At 33.6% G+C, this 19,086-nt stretch overlaps 2 protein-coding genes across 2 annotated transcripts; both read right to left on the bottom strand.

Annotated features, from left to right (window-relative positions):
* Positions 1–62: 62 nt before the first annotated feature.
* On the bottom strand, positions 63–2,300 carry LOC113867808 (pentatricopeptide repeat-containing protein At5g40400). Its single transcript, XM_027503291.1, has one exon. The coding sequence runs from the start codon at positions 2,177–2,179 to the stop codon at positions 305–307; it is 1,875 nt and encodes a 624-aa protein (XP_027359092.1). The 5' UTR covers positions 2,180–2,300; the 3' UTR covers positions 63–304.
* An 878-nt stretch (positions 2,301–3,178) lies between these two features.
* Positions 3,179–18,567, bottom strand: LOC113867573 (protein RST1). The gene is made up of 25 exons (XM_027502967.1): positions 18,167–18,567; positions 17,294–17,578; positions 17,071–17,154; positions 16,679–16,955; positions 15,961–16,211; positions 15,538–15,721; positions 15,262–15,449; positions 15,049–15,149; positions 14,427–14,502; positions 13,312–13,443; positions 13,145–13,226; positions 12,902–12,974; positions 12,460–12,619; positions 12,224–12,354; positions 12,038–12,129; positions 11,554–11,645; positions 11,263–11,478; positions 11,070–11,147; positions 10,501–10,683; positions 8,896–9,792; positions 8,498–8,794; positions 6,615–7,274; positions 5,058–5,217; positions 4,737–4,855; positions 3,179–3,946 (listed from the first exon to the last, which is right to left on the bottom strand). Exons 1-25 carry the CDS (start codon positions 18,557–18,559, stop codon positions 3,584–3,586), a joined length of 5,574 nt encoding a protein of 1,857 aa, XP_027358768.1. The 5' UTR covers positions 18,560–18,567; the 3' UTR covers positions 3,179–3,583.
* Between the last annotated feature and the right edge of the window lie 519 nt (positions 18,568–19,086).

The raw sequence follows: 19,086 nt of genomic DNA, 5'->3' as shown, positions 1-19,086 counted from the left end.
CAGTTAGGAAAGTTGCAACACAGAAAATATTGGATATCTTTCATCAACTTACTCAGATAACTCCGCTGTACTTTGCTCTCATATATTAAGTCTCCTTACAGAGTTTGCAGTTTATGATTCAATTGTGATGGACGAGAAGAAAGCAGGCTTTCCTGTTTAGCTCATCTTCAGTGAAATAAAGTATGGTATCAATAAACTGTCTGCCAGGAGAAATCCTTTCATAGCTTGTTGATCCTTATATATATGCCATGCCCAAGTAATTGGGTAGGTGAGATTTTGAATATAGTCTTACATTGGGTTAGTGTTATTCAAGCATATTGTGGCCCAACATCTCATCATCTAGATCTATAGCTTTCTGCAATCCAAGGATTACATACTTGCATGTTAACCTATTTGGAACATACCCCACCTTGAGTAGCTTATCCTGAAGCTCCATCAACTGAGCTACATTACCAACCTTACAGAAGACTTTAACAACTGCATTGTAGCTTTCAGTATCATACACTTGAAACTCCTTGGCAAAGAATTTCAATAAGGACACAGCCTTATCAACATTATTTTCTTCGCAATATCCATTTACTAATGCCCTGCTTATTTCTAGATCAGGTAGAATACCCAAACTAACCATTTCCTCCAACAAACCTTCAGCTTCCAAAGTCCTGTTTACTCGACACAGACAGCTTATAATAGATCTATAGGCGGCAAGATGCAGTTTCTTACTCTTCTTTACCATCTCGGATTTCAAATTTAATGCCTCTTCTACATTATTGAATTTACATAGAGACTCAACCAATATATTGTAAGTACTCATTTTAGGCATGTAGCCATCCGGAGATAACCTTTGCAAAAAACTTCTAGCAGCAAATGGTCGACCATCTTTACACAAAGCAACAATCAGATAATCATATACATCTTCAGGAATCTTAATTCGAAATCTCTGAAGCTCCACAACCATATTCAAGGCCAAAAGCAGCTTTCTATCCCTTGCATATCCTTCCACGATAAGCCAACATGTCACACTGTCAGGGAAAATCCCATTTCCTATCATTTCATGCAATAGTGATCTAGACATTTGCATCTTACCTTTTCTGCAATAGCCAGATATAAGAGTATTATATGACACAAGGTCTGGATCTATCCCTCTGTGAACCATATGATGAAAAAGTTGATGAGCTTCCTTGATCTTCCCTTCTTCACAAAGACCATTCATCAGGGTTGTATATGTAATCAAACTAGGCATCACACCTCTAATGTACATGATCTTGTATAGATAAAATGCATCCTCTAACCTCCTTTTCTTACAATAGCTATTAATGAGTGTGTTATATGTCACCAAGTCAGGTTCAAATCCTTCTTCCTCCATCTTCTCCAGGAATCCATTCACCTTATCCGTATCTCCATCTTTGCACAAAACATGTGTCAAAATGTTGAAAGTATATGCATTCCTGTGTATTCCAACTCTTCCCATCTCTTCATACACTTCCCAGCATTGACCAATATAATTAAACTTAAACAATCCACTCAGTAAACAATTGCAGGCAATCACATTGGGGATAAAACACGCTTCAACGTTCTTTCTAAAGGTTGCCAATGCCTTTTCAACCATACCTGCCTTCACATAAGCCTTGATAAGCATATCAAAGATCACAGGATTCCAATTACAATCTTCACTACACCCAACCAAATTGTGATAAATGTCCTCATTTGGAGAAACACCTTCAACCTCAACCAATTGTATCAATTCAGACAAAAATTTCATGGCCTGAGAGAACACTCTAGACCAAGCAAGTATGTGAACAATAATACAGTAGTTGTGCACAGTGTGTGTGAGACCCAAATCAGTTTTGACCCAATTGAAAAAAGTGAGAGCTGAAGAGTAATCAGATTGGCATCTGAGCAAGACCCTTGAAATTTCATGGGCACCCATGTGAGGAAGAATCCCTTTGATGTCGTTCTGAAGTGAAAGGTGAGAACTTTTGTGTTTGAGGACAGAAGAGATGAGGTTGACGATGTTGTTGGGATTCTGGGTTGGGGGAAGAAGATTGTAAAAGGGACTCGAAATGGGTTTGGGGTGAGAATCCTGAAGGGTGATTAGAGAAGAAAATGATATTTTCGTGAAAGTTGTGTTGGAGAACGGTTCTGAAAGAATTGACCCATTGATTGAAGGTCGACGAATCATGTTGATGATGGTGATGGGTAAGAAGTAGCCACCAAATAGGAGAGAAAAATAACAACATACCAGGTTTCCGGCAAAAGACGGTGGAACAGAGTGCCCCTGTCAAGTGAAAATGTGTGGTGTTTTGTGTAAACACTTTTTATTGATCCTGGGCGCTTAATTATGAATGACTAAAACTTGAAATTTGTCCACAAAGATAAGGAATCATGTAATTTAGTCTTACAAAAATATATTAAAATTAATTACAGAACGTATGATTTTATATTTATTTTAATTTTTTAAATTCGTTATTATATCAATTTAATGTATCATATGACCTTAAATGCAATGCAATATATTTTAATAAGGTGAATAAAATATTTTTAAAACATTTTATATTGTAACATTTTAAATTACCATAGTTAAAACATCTGAAGGTACTATATTATTGTTTTGGTAAAAATTAACTAACAGAAGGATAAACCACATGTTTACCAACTAATTTTAACATTCTTTTTCTTTTAAAAACAAATGAAAAGATTCTTTATCCTTCGAGAACCAGTTTAAAATTATAGTCCAGATTTTTATTTTTTTTTGCTAGCCTTATAAAAAAATGATTTTTACTTGTTATTTAATATGAAGATTAACATGAAATTTTATCCCATTAAGGAATATATTGAAAAAATAGTAACAACTTTAAAGTTAAAACAAAACAACATTAATAAAAGCAGAATGTTACTTTAGACAAATGTTATTTGCAGTATTAAAAATTTAAATCCTAAAATTAGTACTGAGAGACGACTTTACTTGGCTATTATTTCTGTTGAGTAAATTTCTCAATTATACATACGAAAATATTCAGTTAAAGACAAAAATATTACCAAACGTAAATTACTCATAGATGCCGTTCAAATTTAATAGGTTTTTCAATAAGGAATTGTATGAAAATAGAGTAAATTACTAAAGAAAGTTATATTTAAGATTTTATGATTATAAATTTCTTTGTTTATTTTGGGTCTTGGCACATAACTATCTTGTTCAGTTTTTACTTGCATATAAGCATATGATACAACAGACTTGTATACAGGGAAAAAAGAAAATGGTACAACATGCATTCTGCTTCTGCTGAATTTTAGTGCATCGGATTGAACAAGTGTATGTACAGCTTCATGCTTTGCAAGAGACATCCCACACGGTTGGCTTCTGCTCAACACTGTGTCCTCTCAATTCACTTTGGAATAACGAATCGGGGAGTGCAGGAAAAACACAGAATTATCCGCATTCCATGAATAACAAAGCATAATTCCCAAACACCATCGTGCTACGCGTGGCAAGATGGTGCCGTTCCTTTGAGCAAACAATTTATGAGGACGTGCCTCAATTTTAATGTGATCATAATCCTATACTTTCAAGAATGTAGTTTGCATCTCAAGCAATAACCATGTTGGCGAGCCTAAGCTGCTTATCTAATGGCAAGTAGCTTTTCAGTAATACACACGTATGATGCATCACTCGTGGTAGAAAAACAGCCATGTGATTCTCACTTTCATCAATGGGTTGCGAACCAGGAATATAAGAACCATCTGCTATTTGAACAGCCCAATTGTATATACGTTCTGTAGATGAAAAAAAGTGGGACACAACGGTTTCTGCTACGACATTCCAGCTTCGATCTGCTAGAAGAGACACGAGGGTGACTGGTAGATTATTCAGCACCATTTGTTGGTCCACAATCATGAAGGGCATATATTTGCAACAGGTAGCAGATAACAGACCAAGAAACTGCAGCGCCTGCAGAATAATGAAGAGATGTATATAAATGAAGTGAGCTTCATAACAAATTCAACTTGGTTATCATCTATCATGGAGTAAAACATATCTTCTCTCTCGATATAGAATTATACCAGGGCCGATTAATAGCAAACAGTAGCATAGTATATGCTAGTCACACAAATAAATCAGGCACAATACAGTATGAACAATAAGCATCAACAGAAAAATTTGGGCAGTGAAAACTGAACTCCATAAGAAGAAACCTAATAATTGTGTCTATGGCATTCAAATTGATAGAAACAGAAGCTTCTTTCATGTTACATTATTTACAAATAATAATAATTCACAGTTCAGCAATTTTGATAGAGACCCATAAAAAACTGTAACATGTGAACAATGTCATTGATATCATTGATGACAACTTATAAAGGACACTTTTCTCTCTACCTCACGAAAACTGAGTATAAAAATTATATATGTAAAAATATAACGTTAAGATCCATCAACACTAATTAAAATCAATCATATAACAATGAGTAACTCTTTCTACGGGATGAATTTCTCACATCATCCACCATGTGAATGGGAGTTTGATCATGAACATTGTGCACATGAAATTTCACAACAAACCAACATAATTTTGTTTCCTATTAAAATGTATTTAAATTAATGTATTATATACTTTTCAAATAAAGAAAATATCACACTAATTCTTGCTGAGCTTATTTTTTGAAAATTTCCATGCAAAATCTGCATGATAATTACTACCAAATATATCGTAATAAAGGTATCAATATCAAGTTCCTACCGTGGAAGGAAAACTGGATACGCAGCTAATTTCAACAGCATCAATTAGCCACTGTCTTTTGATACTTCCCTCTGCATGGTACAAAGCTGCAACAACTTCAAAGAGTATATCCCAGAGTCCTGCAAAAGTTAAATCTTTAGAATTGACATTTGATATGTGAAGCATTTCCAGCTTAATATGCTTCCATGTTCCAAACAGTTTACAAGTGAATAAATAGCAACTCTAATTCAAGTAAGAACCATTAATTATTTCAGCCCAAATTCATCTGAGCTCCTATGCCCAAAAGCAGAGTAATACAGAGTAACAGAGGAGAAAACTAACCTTGTGATTTGGAGTTCAATATGTAGGATTTCATTTTTCCAAGTTCAATCAGTGAAAGAGAACCAGTCTTCACTAGCTTGATCTTAGCACAAACCTTTTTTAGGACTTCAATTGATTTGTCAGTACTCTGAAGAGTCTGAACAAACTCCTCGCGTGAAACCTGTGCTTACAAATGGCCCCTTAGGTCACGGTTTAAATGCTAAGGAGGATTAACTTAAATTTGTAGATAAGAAGTATTATTGCCAGCACTACATACTGAAGTTGTCTATAATTTGATTATTAGCATAGAAATTTATTATTAATTACTTATTTCATTTTTAGTATAAAATTTTAACATGATGTATCTTTTAAAGTGTGTGCACATGTTTACACTTGTGTATGTATCATTATTGAATATAGATTATTAATATTATAACCTTTAGGAATTGAATATATTTTTGGCTCAAGTATAACAATTTTTAGAATTAGTCCAGTTTTACTTTTTTTATAATACTTATACTTGATAAAAAGTGTGTTTTTATACATTGTGGACTAAAAAAATTAATGATACATAAATATTAATGAATAGTCCATTTAAGGCACTTGTCAGGACTAAACATAAATATTTTATACATGGTGACTAAAAAAGTTAACTCAAAAAAGTCAATTTTAGAGACAAACATATTTAAACTAACTTTTTGATATAAGAAATTTTAGATGATGATAGAAAGTAAAATTGAGGAAAACTTTCTATATTTATTTTATGATCACCCCCATCTAGAGAGTTTTCTTTTTTCAATTCTTTCCCCTAATCTAAAGAAAATGCTTTCTTATTTTTCACATAATTATTTATATTATTTAATGAAAAATATTAGCATTATAATTTTTGACATAAAAACTATAAAATAATTTCTAATTTCAAATTAAGGAAAATTTTCTTTACATATTTTTACAAATTCATTATTTCAGAACGACTTTAAAAAATAAAAATCAAATAATTATGGAGATAAAAAAATTATTTAAATTAATTTTCATCATACAACTTTAAATAATGTTAAAAAATTCAAATTGATGATTTCTTTCTATATTTTATAATTTTTTAATCTAACTTTAATTTTTTTCATCCAAGTTAAAAAGACATTATTTGTTTACAAATTTTATATTCTTTTTTTTTAAATTGTTTTTATCTTTATTGTATTTGAATGAAAACTTTTTAATATTATAATTTTGTAATATACAAAAATTACATAATATTAAAAATTAAATAAATTATGGAAGTTTTCTTTACATATTTGCGGTTTTAATATTTCTGAACATTAAATTAAATAAAATGTACAACATGCCAACAAAAAAGAAAAGTCAGGTGCAAGAATAATGCATGTATAGTAACTTTAATTTGAATCAACACCAAGGAATATTAACTTTAAGCAAATAACAGGAGATCTACATAAGGAAGGTACTGAACAACAGAAATGATGACATAACGTAAAAGATTATTATTAGAGAGATTTCAAAATAATTTTCTTGATGCGAAAAGCTGAGGAAGAGATACAGTAAAATGTTGTATGCATACCATACCTTAAGGAAATCCAATAGCCAACTCTGTGGAGCCTTCCCTAAGCATCTTACAGCCTTGGACCACTCCTCTGCAAAACTTATGTCCCCTGATTCTACATTTCCAGAAGATTGCACCATTGGCAATATACTAAATAGAACCTCCATGCACCTCTCAATATGGGATATGTGACCAGATGTGTCCACAGAAACTTCATCTAGACACTCATAGAGACCCTTCCAGCATGAAATACATAACAGTCTTTTCTGGCAGGTACTAGACTTTTCAGATGAGGAAAATAAAGATAAGTGATTACTCACATCACCAAATAGTTTCTCAAGCCTGGAGTTTGAATATACTTTTACAAGATCTGCTAGATGATTTAGCAGACATGCCTGCAGATTTATTTCAAGTGTCCTGAACCTAGAAAAATCAGATAGCTCATCCAGAAAAGTTAGCAGTGAATCAAATTGATTTGCATGAGCTATTGCAAACAGTACGCACTCCTCCCTTAGAGTTTCTTTCTTACAAGCAGAGTCTTTTGGTAACAAATCAGCAGCCTTGGCCTCATATCTCATACAACGCCTAATAATTGACCCCCAATCCAAGCCTGGCAACCTGGGAGCTCTAGAAAGGCACCTTAATACTGCAACCACTGTGCCAATGTGTATCATAGTACCCAGCTAAACTTGGACAAGACAAAATAAGAACAATGAGAAGAGACAAACAGGAAACATATAACAGTTATTGTAGTAGACTTTTGAAGTATAGGATGTATATTGGAAGTTTATTATACACATGCATCCATGCCAAAATCAAGAATAGAGAGTTAATTAGGGGAAGCGGAAGTAATTATAATATAGAATATAGTTTCACGAAGCTGTAAAGCACAAAAGAATGTCAAAGATCGAGTAATACAAAGATAAAGATCATAGAACCAAAAGCAACAAAAATTAAAACTCATTTTGTTGTTAAAGCATAGTAATTAAAACTGACTCAAGCACAATAGCACATACAAAATGGAGTAATAATTCATTTTAATCACTCAAATAATAGACATATCGATTCAATCCTTAAAAATTATGAAAAGAATATTTAATCCCAAAAATTATTGAATCAGTCAATCTAGTCCTTGAAATTATTGATATCTATTAATTTAGTCCCTCAATATTATAAATTGATAATTTTAGTCCATAAAAATATGAAACGACTCAATTTATTCCGTGAAATTATAGATATCTGTTAATTTAGTCTCTAAAATTATATAAAAAAAATTAATACCCAAAATTATAAGAAACCAATCAATTTACTCCTTAAAATTATAGACATCATTTAATTTCGTCATTGAAATTATAAACACTATTCAATTTAGTCCTTGAAATTGTAAAATAGAATTTTTTGCAGATAAGAAAGCATTAGTCTGGTATGCTTTTAAAATTTTGAATGAAGTTGAAGTGAACAAGGAAGTTCAAGGCCATCAACACATCCTTTATTATTATTTTAAAATTGTCATATCATTGATAGTCATATAAATATCGCATTAACACTTAATTTATTATATCTAACATGTATTTAGACAAATTTAACAAAACTAGTCAAAGGGACTAAAATTTGTTTATGTAATTTTAGGAACTAAAGTTTTTTTGTCATAATTTCAAGGACTAAAAACCAATGGCACTCAAAGATGTCAGCACAGTTATTACATTTCAAAAAGGATCAAAAACAAAATTTATCAAACTGAAACAAATTATTCATGAATGATCTCAATTATTGATTTGATGTACCATATGATTTTTAACAGAAACTAAAAATGAAAGAAAAATATTGAAATATGCACACGTGCGCGTTCACATGTCAGCTAGAGATTAAGAACTTAATTTACACAAAATATGGGCAAGAGATCTACCTCAGTGTATTTGAAATCCATAAGCCACAAACTGAGTTTCAGAACCAGACTGTCCTCAGAAAAACTTTGAGAAACAGATTTTGAATTAGTTTGGGCCACATTCCTCTCTTCATCAACCCCCAAAAGTTCCTTGGACCATAAATGATGTCGAAGGAAGGCAAGCACCCAAGAAGCAAACTGTTGGAGCTGATGATTATCAGAATTCTGTGCCACAAGAAACATCTCTTGCACCAAAGATGTCAAGTGGGATTCAAAATCAGAACTTGATAGAAGAGGACCCATGACAGAAGAAGATTCCTGTTGTTTACAGAGTGAGATATTTAAATATGAAACAACAAGAAACTAACAAATATGACAAGAGTGATAGCTGGCGGCAACTCTTTAAAAAGGTCAATTACCTTCTTCTGATAACCAGATTGCCTAGTGTAATTTGGAAAGTTCATATTGACCAAAATTCCTGCACCAGCTCCCATAGCATTAACAACTCCTAGCATGCCTCCAAGATGGACAAGAAAAGGGAATGGATTCAAGTAACATTTTCTGAACTGTTCCAGTAAACATTTAACATGTTCAATCTCAACAGAGTAAACACCTTCATTCAGTACACATGAAAGTACTGTCCCTGCTCCAACACATGATGCCATCAGCAAACTATGGTGCAAAATACCAGACTTTTTCACAGAAATTAACTCAGAAATCAGCTCTTTAAAGCCAACTACAATGTGGTCCAACTCAACATCATCCATCAATTCCATTCTCTGGCAAAAAGCAACTATTGTGGGAAGTGCAATACAGGATCCTAGTGCCAAAACAATCTTAGATTCCTCCCCCTTGAAACTACTGTTTTCACCTAGTGAATTGACATGTGGAAGCCATGATATTACCAAGTTCTTTATCTTGATAACCGCCTCTAACTCTCCAATTCTGTATATTGCACTAATAGAGGTAGCTAGACCAAGAACAAGTCCAGCAATACCCCAGATATCTTCTTCCAAGTCTTCATTGTTCTCAGATAATGGTTCAAATACTTTCACATTCCCATCATATGAACCCAGTGGAAAGCATGAACATAGACTGTCCAAAACATCACAAGAACATTGAGTTCTGTGCTGTATCATCATAGCTAAGGCCCTAACAATTCTTCCTAGTAATTCAGATTCTGGAACCTTTTCTGTTTCCTTCTCAACAGTAGAGGTATCAGCAGCTTCAACTCTGGTAAGAAGATCTTGGCAAGAAAAACCCAATCCAACACCACATGCTCCTTTTACAAGGGAACTTCTGCTAACGAAGAGAACCTGGAAGTTCACACAATCAGTGAAATAGAATGCCAATTAATCTTACAACTAAGTTCTCACAAGAGTGAAGCCAATTAAAAAATTAATAATAAAATGACAAGAGGACCCAATGAAAACTCGTGATTTTAGCCTCTCAGTGTGTGTAATAGCATTTTTCATTTTCCTTCTCAACTATACTACTACAAAGGTAAATAGGGTCATAAATATGATACAGCATTAATCTAATAACATAAAGGTGTGAATTTCTTTCTCCAAAATGGTTTTGATTAAAGTTCATAAAAGATAAGGAAAGGGGAGAAAGTGGAGTTAAAAAATGTTTTGGAAACACTTATATTTCATCTAAACTGTTAAGAGAAATTCATAAACAAGGATATACTTTCATTTTTCTTCAAAATTGTTTTCATCAGATTTTTATTTTAATAATAAAAAAAGGGAATAGAAAGAATACAATCTAAATCTTAAGTTAGAAGAAAGAAAAATATGTATTTCTTATTGATTGAAACTGTAAAAAGGATATTTATTTGGTCCTAATTACATAATGTACAGAAAATCTCATCAACAAAGGGCTATTTGCATAAATACAAATCAAATCTGATATAGGTAGAGACAAAATCATCTGAATTAAATCTGTATCATATCTCCTAGGATATCTGTATCTACATAATATCTCAACTTAGACATACACAAAAAAGAAGAGAACAAGAATACCTCAAGAAGTCCCGTGATGTTATGATATCTCTGTTTATGATCCGTTACATGAAGGCCACTTGAGATTACCCCCAGAGAAATTGCAGCAGACCATTGGCGGTGTTCATGTTCATGTTGGAGCAACCACTCCAAAAGAAACTTTGAAGCAGCAGATTTAACAGTGTGAACAGATGGAGGCAAAACCTGACAATAGCATGGCCAGAGATCTAGAGGATTAAAAGGCTATTATGCTAATCACACAAGATACATTAATAAACAAATTATTAGAGAGTTGACTCATTAATTTGATGTCATTCTAGTTAAGCATAACCCTAAGCAAAATTATAGAACTGCAACAGATATCAGATTGAGGGATATGTGGCATTATGAGGCTAAATTACTTTCATGATCATTTCTTATGTAAAATTGGTCATATAAAATGTGGTTATAAATAAATATCCATAGAATTACATGTTTCATAATCATAACAATAGTTTATATGTTGAGATGCCAATATGCAGCCCAGATAATAATCAGTTAAACTTCATAGAAATTTAAAATGAGTGCGTAACCATAGTAAATCTTCTCACCACACAGAGTGCACCAATAGCCAGTGCAATATTTTCAGCAGCTCTAGGTATAGCCTCATTTGCTATTGCTATCACACTCTGCAAAAAATGCATGTGCAAAACAACCTACATTAGATACAGCATAAACTTGTGCAGTGAATGCAGATAAAAGAACAAAAAGGATATTCTGTAATGACAAAACACCAAACTTAACCTTTAAAATTTCACTAGCAGCTTTAGAAGTCTTGTCTAGGGCACTTGATTGTGCCTTAGCATCATAGGACAAAGTGTAAGCCTTCATCCAATGTCGCATGAAGCCTTTCCATGATTGCAGTGCCATCAGTGCAAGCAAGATATTTCTTGACAGCTGAAGAGAAGTAGCAACTTCCACTAGAGCATTTGCATACCCAGCGTGTACATCTCTTAACCTCTGAATACTTATGATATCAGATTCAAAAGTGCAGCCAAATTTAATCAGAATATATTTAATCTATTAATATCTTACTTTTGACGCTTGATATTCATTCACATCTTTACGAGGGAAAGAAAAACACAATAAAGCTGCACCAGGTAATTCCCTAGCCTCACTTATCTTTCCTGCAAATAGAATGCTTACATATCAAGGCATATACAAATATCACTAGAAAATTACTATATTAAACCAGAGTTTGAAAAAGCAAATAGTGAGAGAATTTCCACTATCCCATTGAAGGAACCATTCAGTTTATAAATCATATGAAAAAAGTCATGTCCTGTCAACATAACCACGACCACTCAGTTTCATTTAGATTTTGGCAAAATCTGAATAAATTGATTTTCCTTCATTTTTGGCAGTAACAAACCTTGAGTTCAGGAAAGAGATATTGTGGATAAAAAGAAAAGTTAGTTTAAGCATTTTATTTTATTTTTTTCCACTTTCAGATCTGATTTTCTTCCTGTAGGAGTTCTGGATAAAAAAAATACAAAATGAACAGCTGATACCACCATACCTGAAGAGAACATAACCTGTGGAAATACATTCATCAATTTTTCAATCTTACTTCCTGTAACTTTTTTCTCCTTGACAAGTCTTCGGCGATTTCTAAAGCAAATAAATAGAAAATTAACAAATTCAATCATACTGATGTTATCACATTCAAGAGGTCAGTAAATTAATTGTAGGATGCAATGGTTACATGTGCTCATATGTAATTATCTTGACATAGAATTCCTCCATAACCGTCAGTACTTTGGGATTAGTCTCAGAAAAGAACATCTCCAAATTCATTTTCTTGAAATCAGGAATACTTTTTTCAAGCTGAGACACCTGAAAGTGTTAACAAAACAATATTAATGGAAGAAGTGTAAATTACTTTTTTTTAATTAAGTGTTATCCACGCATGCAGGGCAAGGTTCGCATCGATGGATATACTTCATATTGGGCAAGTGCCTCCAGGGCTGAAATTCTTGCTTTTGCCCACAGTGTCTCCTGACCAGAGGTAACTACATCCCACATAATTTGCAACACACTCTTTGATGCTTCTGGATATGCTTCTGCATCCATTGCACCCCACCTTAGCAGAAGGCAAAGGCTGTCACAAGACAGGAGGTGACTTTTATTGAGACAAGAGAATGAACTAAAAGAAGATATATGTCTAAAGCAATATTTATTTAAAAAACTCAAAATCCCCAAGAACAAAAAACTCTTCTCAATGCCACTTGATGAGTTGGGATGCATAAGGACAGGAGTTCAAAATATTCAGTTTAGGCTACAATTTATAATTTTTCTTTTTCTAGAAGAAACATCACCACCATCCTTACCAAAATTTAAGTCAACAACATGTAATTGACTACAGAGCCTTAAACACGTATACCTATGAGCAAGAATAGGGTCATCTTGGTAACCTTGCACGTGCTTTGCAATGACATCCCATGCAGTGTAAAAATCTAAACAAGGAAGATAGTATTTCCAATCAGAATGCTTTGAATTTACATTCAACAACAAACTAAATGAAACATGATCTAGTGTCAGACTATTTTTCATGTATAACTTACTATGCCAGTATGCCTTAGTATAGTATACTCTATTAAATATATTTACACAAAAAAGAAATTACCAATCACATCTGCTTCACAAAGGAAGGCAAGGCTTTGCAAGCCAAGAGCTTTAATTACAGGATCTTGGCTCTCAATGCAAGACTGTTTATTCCAACACAACCATTATTTCTCATAAAAGCATGCACCGGAAAAGTAGAAGCAAGAAAACAGTACAGGCAGGGCATACCGATACAGACAAGATGAGGTCAACACCCCTGTCAGGACTTTTATGGCAAACATCTCGAATGGAAGCAGCCATGCTGATGCAGATAGTTCTCTCTGAAGTGAAATCAGTAAACGCTTTAGGGAGCAAGACACCCTAGATATGGAGAAAATGTAAAAGATCATGAAGACACAGCAAGGAATGGCATAAAAGAGTAAAGCAAATTGGCATCTCAATTCTTAACAATAAAATTCTTTAAAATATTCTGTATGGACAATTCTTAAAAAGATAAAATGAGACAAACAATACTAAGTTGTCAGATATCGTGTAAAATTGTGGAAAACCTTTTGATGTGACCTTGCACAGATTCACCAGAAAATATCATGATGCAGAAAAAGTGTGTTTGCATGAATAAATAATTGTTTATATTGCATTAATTGCATTAAAATCTTAAGGCTATAAGTTTGAGCTCTGCTAGGGTGAACATGCCCTCACCAAAAAAAATGAGAAAAGATGTAATGTCATTTTTGGCCAAAAAGCAACTAAAATTCTTGCTTCTCCAAAACTATCCCCTACAAATCGAACAAAGTTTAAATTATACCATTGCACACAATTTTAAGGAGAAAAAAACAATAAAAAGATTTTAGCAGCTAGCTTTGAGAATCAAAAACATTGTTTGGACAAGCCATATATAGATATGTCAGGAGTCATCTCAGATTATCAACAATCTGAGATTAGTAAAAGCCTAGGAACTAAGTTATTTACTATATTTATCTACAAATAACTTATGTCCTTGATGCATCATCCATTTCAAGACATGGTACAATAAATCCTGCTCTTAAGAACTAAGGAAATATTAATCAACTACACCATGACTCTATTAGCAACATAACACAGCATCTCAACAAATAACAAAGAGTTCAAGAATGGAATCCTGGCACTAATTCAATGTGCTCAACCCTCTTTAAGAGAGCTTTCTATAAACAATTAAAATTTAAATTCATTAAGTTAACAATTCTATTTCTTTAATGAATTACTGTCCAAATAATCTCATCTTCTTCATTAAATAATTATTTATGTCCACCTAAAATAATGGGTGGAAGCAGAAGATACTAGAAACTGTGGAATGAAAAGCTCACTTGCAAACTCCCAAAAGCTCGATCATTGATCTCCCAAGTTCGACATAGCAATCTAGTTGCTGTAGAATATAATGAGCTGCAAGTGAGGAGAAAAGTATTTAAAGAAAATTGCATTTATACTCAATATTTTGATGAATGCACAAGGGCCAAATTTTAGCTTCAAGCCCAAAATAACATTTAAGGACCAGAATAAATTTTCTATCTTAAAACCAAGCATCCTCTATGTGATGAGGTGAAGGTTCAATCAGGTTAAGCAGCCATATATAGAGTGCTAGATTAGTAACAGCACTATTTTAGATTTATGAGCACAAGTACAGAAGGGATATATCATTTACAAAGAATATTAAAAGCCATTAAGACTTCTGAAAATAATGCAAAGGAAAATCAGAAATTATACATAAAAGCTTTTATATGTCATATGGTCCTTTTTCCAACTAAATACAATAGCAGCTCAGAGTTCAAACACTTAGATCAATACTCAAAGTCAGAATGCTAAAAACGGGACCATAATGGTATAACATTATTCCAACAAAAACAAGATACCACAAAGCAAGAATAATACAATAACTAGTTTGAGAAATAAAAGAAGCAAACAAAATACACAATCTATCAGAGTACCCACACTTTTGCATCTTTGTTAAGCATTGGCAAGATTGTTTGAACTACAAGTGGAATCATTGCGGAGTGTGAAGCAAGTGATGGCAGCATTTCAAAAACTTTTAGCTGCAAAAACAGTTCAAAAACAAGAGAGGGAAAAAATACTTCACATACAATGGGAGACAAAAGAACAAGGTAATGCCGTGCAATAAATTCTAGTATGAAAGAGAGAAGTTACCAACATATCATGGTGATTGACATCATGTCTTGTGAATATATTACTGTAAAACATAATGGTTAACAACAAAGGAACTCCCATTTTGGGATCCATAATGGCAATGGAAGACAAAGAATCGACAGCAGCAGCGCCCATTAATGGCTGTATCAATAAAACACCGAGAACAGCACTGAGTAACAAGGGTATCTCTGCAAAGCAAGACATTGAGATAACATCAATCTCTAGCATCCTTTAACACAATTATAACTCCATTTCCCAAAAACTAGTGGGTTATACCATTCAAAAATACTTCCTGAAAATGTGAGAGAGGTAATGAAGATTTTCGTTGGTCAACAATTGACAAACAGAACCCTCTTACATGAGAAACCCAAGATGTTGGACTATCATGCATTATTTCACTTTGATTCATGCCCTTTAAAGCCAACTTCAGAAGGGAAATTCTGTAAGAAGATTCTCCATCCTGAAACAATAGAAGCATAGAATTTCTAAAATTCTATTATTGCTGAGATAGAAAAGTTGAAATAGCTACAATTCTCATTATTTTAACGCCCCTGTTCTTGACACATAAATAGTAAATTGGGATATATTCATTCAGGACTACAGCATATCAAAGCTTCCATCTAAAAATAAATATCATTTTTGTAGATGATACATGCAACATTTTACACAGGAAAAAATATTATGAGACAGACAAAAAACCTGGTACCACAGATGTCGTAAAAGTCTCAAAACTATATATCCTGGTGTGCTAGGATAATGAACACCCCCCTCAACGATTGGTTTATCTTTTAGTGCCACAAACATCTTGACAAGGAGCTTTTCCAAGAGGAGAAGCAAATCAATAGCCAGTCCCTTCACAGATTTGGATGAAGATGACATGAGGCTAACAACAGGAAGAAGAAACAAAGTCTCTTCAAAAAAAGAGGATTTAGTTCTGCTGATAGCATCATCTGCATTGGTAACCATAAACTATTAGAATAAATAATTAAAATGATAATATTAAGGGGATTATCAAATGAGCATAAGTACAGATATTATTTTATGAATTTGCGCAAGAGCATTTGACAGCAGGAAGAAATGTTGCAGTGGAATTATGGAAAATAATCTAGCATCAGGCATGTATAAGGCAAATGTAGCCTACTTGCCAAACAGTTAACAAACTAACCACCTAAAGACCTGAACCCAATTCATCACAATGAAGCAACAAGAGAGTATGCAAAACCAGTATCCAGAAAAAATTCATAAACTTTTTTCTATGACACATAAATGCCATTGGTGCAGATATTAAGTTAGAACTCAAAGGAAAATACACAAAAATAAATGTTGCGGTTTTAAAAGAAGAATATCATACTTCCGATCGCATGTATTCAACTTGATGCATAAACCCCCAAAGTTGGGACAGCTACAGAAAACTTACTGTTATTGCATTTCCACTTCAGGATTAAGAGAAGGAATTTCAATATAGAAATTTGTTCATGTTCAAGTTCTGACTGAATAAGGATAGTGAATAATGACAGCATGGTCGATGACAAACCAGGCAACCATTGTAACCCAAGATCTTTCTGTACAGAAAACAAGCGCTTAAAGAGTTCACATATGGGCTCATAGCCACCAGGGTGCCACTGAAGACATGTGGATAGAGAAAGAATTGTTTCCAGAAATTCAACAGCATGTAGTTGAGCTTCAGTTATCAGCTGCTTACAGGGATAAAGAACAATACAAGAGCAAGGCATAAATTACATGTATCAAGGAAACAACATTGTGAAAGTAACGAACACAAATGTGAACAGTAAAATACAAGGGACATACTGATTTATTTCCAGCCAAAGATTTCAGTACCACTATATATGCTTCCACCATATGTTCTATAACAAATACTAATTTCCTGTAGTCCTGAGAAGGTCCAAAAAGAAAACTGCAATAAGATAATTATTTCACTTCACCTATCACTACACTAACAAGACACAATGACCACAATGAAGAACTAATAAAACACAACACATCCAATGCTTCTTCTCACAATTACACTTACTTCACATGTCTCGTGTGGAAGATACTTAAGGGACCCCATTAGCAGCTTAAAAACAGGCATGGACTCATGCGGAAAGGAGCAACAGAATGCTGCCATAGACGATACCAGTTGCATCGCAAATGAGGAGGATGATGATTCCAAAGCTAAAAACTTTATGATTGAGAAATTCAACAAGGGCCTTAAAATTTCACAAACTTGCACCATTTCCAGACGCTTATTCTCCAACATAAACAGCAACACTTGCCGCAGGAGTTCAGATTGAACTTCCGACCGACACAACAACACCTGCCAAACATTAAAAAAGGGTAAGAAAATAGATAAATCACACTTCATTCAAGAATCAGCAGCTTACTTACACACCAAGAACCAAGTATAACAAATTTCTGTCATTTTTGCTTTGCCTTTTCTTGGAGCAAAACCATGCTTACACAAACTACTACTCAAAACACTCCTCCCATACTCTCATGCAAGATAAACTCCAGGCCATCCCAACGCAACTTTTTCTTTATGGCCAATAAATATTATTTACAAAAGTCGTAATGAAAGTATCATTTTCCTTTTCCAAATTCTTTGCAATTTTCTTCTTAGCGATTTATAATAATAATAATAATAATAATTTGTTTAAATTCATGTTTAAATGTCTATAGATACACATATACTTCAGTGTTACTGGCTGTAACTTCTGCGTTAAATCCACGTTATGAGGTTTTTCAACGTGATTTCAAACCTACTGTAACTTTCAACTATCTTTTGTCCTGTTTTTGCATAATATACCAATAAATATGAAAGTGAAATATACACGTACAGATACATAGCTATATGTGTATACATATGGAAGTAGATAATGTGTGGAAATTGCGGTGAGTTACAGACCTTAACGAAGGGGTGAGTGAGGGTAGAAGTGAAGTCGGAAGAGGCATTGTTGCTGCGGAAAGAGTAGCGAACAAGGAAGCCCAATCCCTTCACGAAAACGGTTACGAGTTTCGGGTCGGATCCTTCGAGAGCGGATTGGAGCTCCAGCAAGGCGCGGGAGACGGAGATGACGGAATCGGTTACGAGGCGACACACGTTGCGAACGGATTGGTCGACGACGTGAGGGGAAGAGGAGTTGAGGCAGTGAGAAATGGCGTGTCTTCCGGGTTCGGATTCCGGGTCGAGGTGTTTGGGCGCTGATCGGAGCTTCGAAAATATTGAATCGACGGCCAACTTTTGGAGCCCCGGTTGGGGGACTCGGGTCTTCTCCAGAAGAGGAGCGTAAGACTCCATCACTTTCACTCTCTGCTTCGTCTTCACATTCACAACACCAACACGCCAATTAGCATAAGAAGGACTCGCACAATATTCCCTCTTAAAAGAATATAATAGGTAAAAATATTATGTCAATCAATTAGTAATTAAATTTCTTAAATATGTTAATTAGGATTTGTTTCAAGTTATATGAAGCGTAGAAAGGTGAGACTAAAAAATTATTATTTATAATAAACAAAATTATTTACAATTATTACTTCACAATTTAAACGATTTTTATTTACTTTTTCTTATGAAGTATAAATTCAAGTACCTTACAAATAGAAATTGCATCGTTTGAGTCACCTTAATTGATTAATTTGTGGTCTTAATTCTAATGTTCTCATTGATGGTTAAGCTTTCTAATTCTGTTATAATCTAAATTCTTTTGGTGGAACAACTTTACTTAAACACTGATAATAAGCTTAATTTCTTATATCAAATTAACAAAATAGGATTATTAAGTTCTATGAAATTTAAGTAAAACCACATTAGTAAAACTGTCC

This window comes from Abrus precatorius, unplaced genomic scaffold (genome assembly GCF_003935025.1).
Source record: "Abrus precatorius isolate BTA unplaced genomic scaffold, Abrus_2018 Scaffold5, whole genome shotgun sequence".
Lineage (NCBI taxonomy): Eukaryota > Viridiplantae > Streptophyta > Magnoliopsida > Fabales > Fabaceae > Abrus > Abrus precatorius.
Note: the sequence above shows the minus strand (reverse complement) of the source record. Positions and strands in the feature narration are given on the sequence as shown.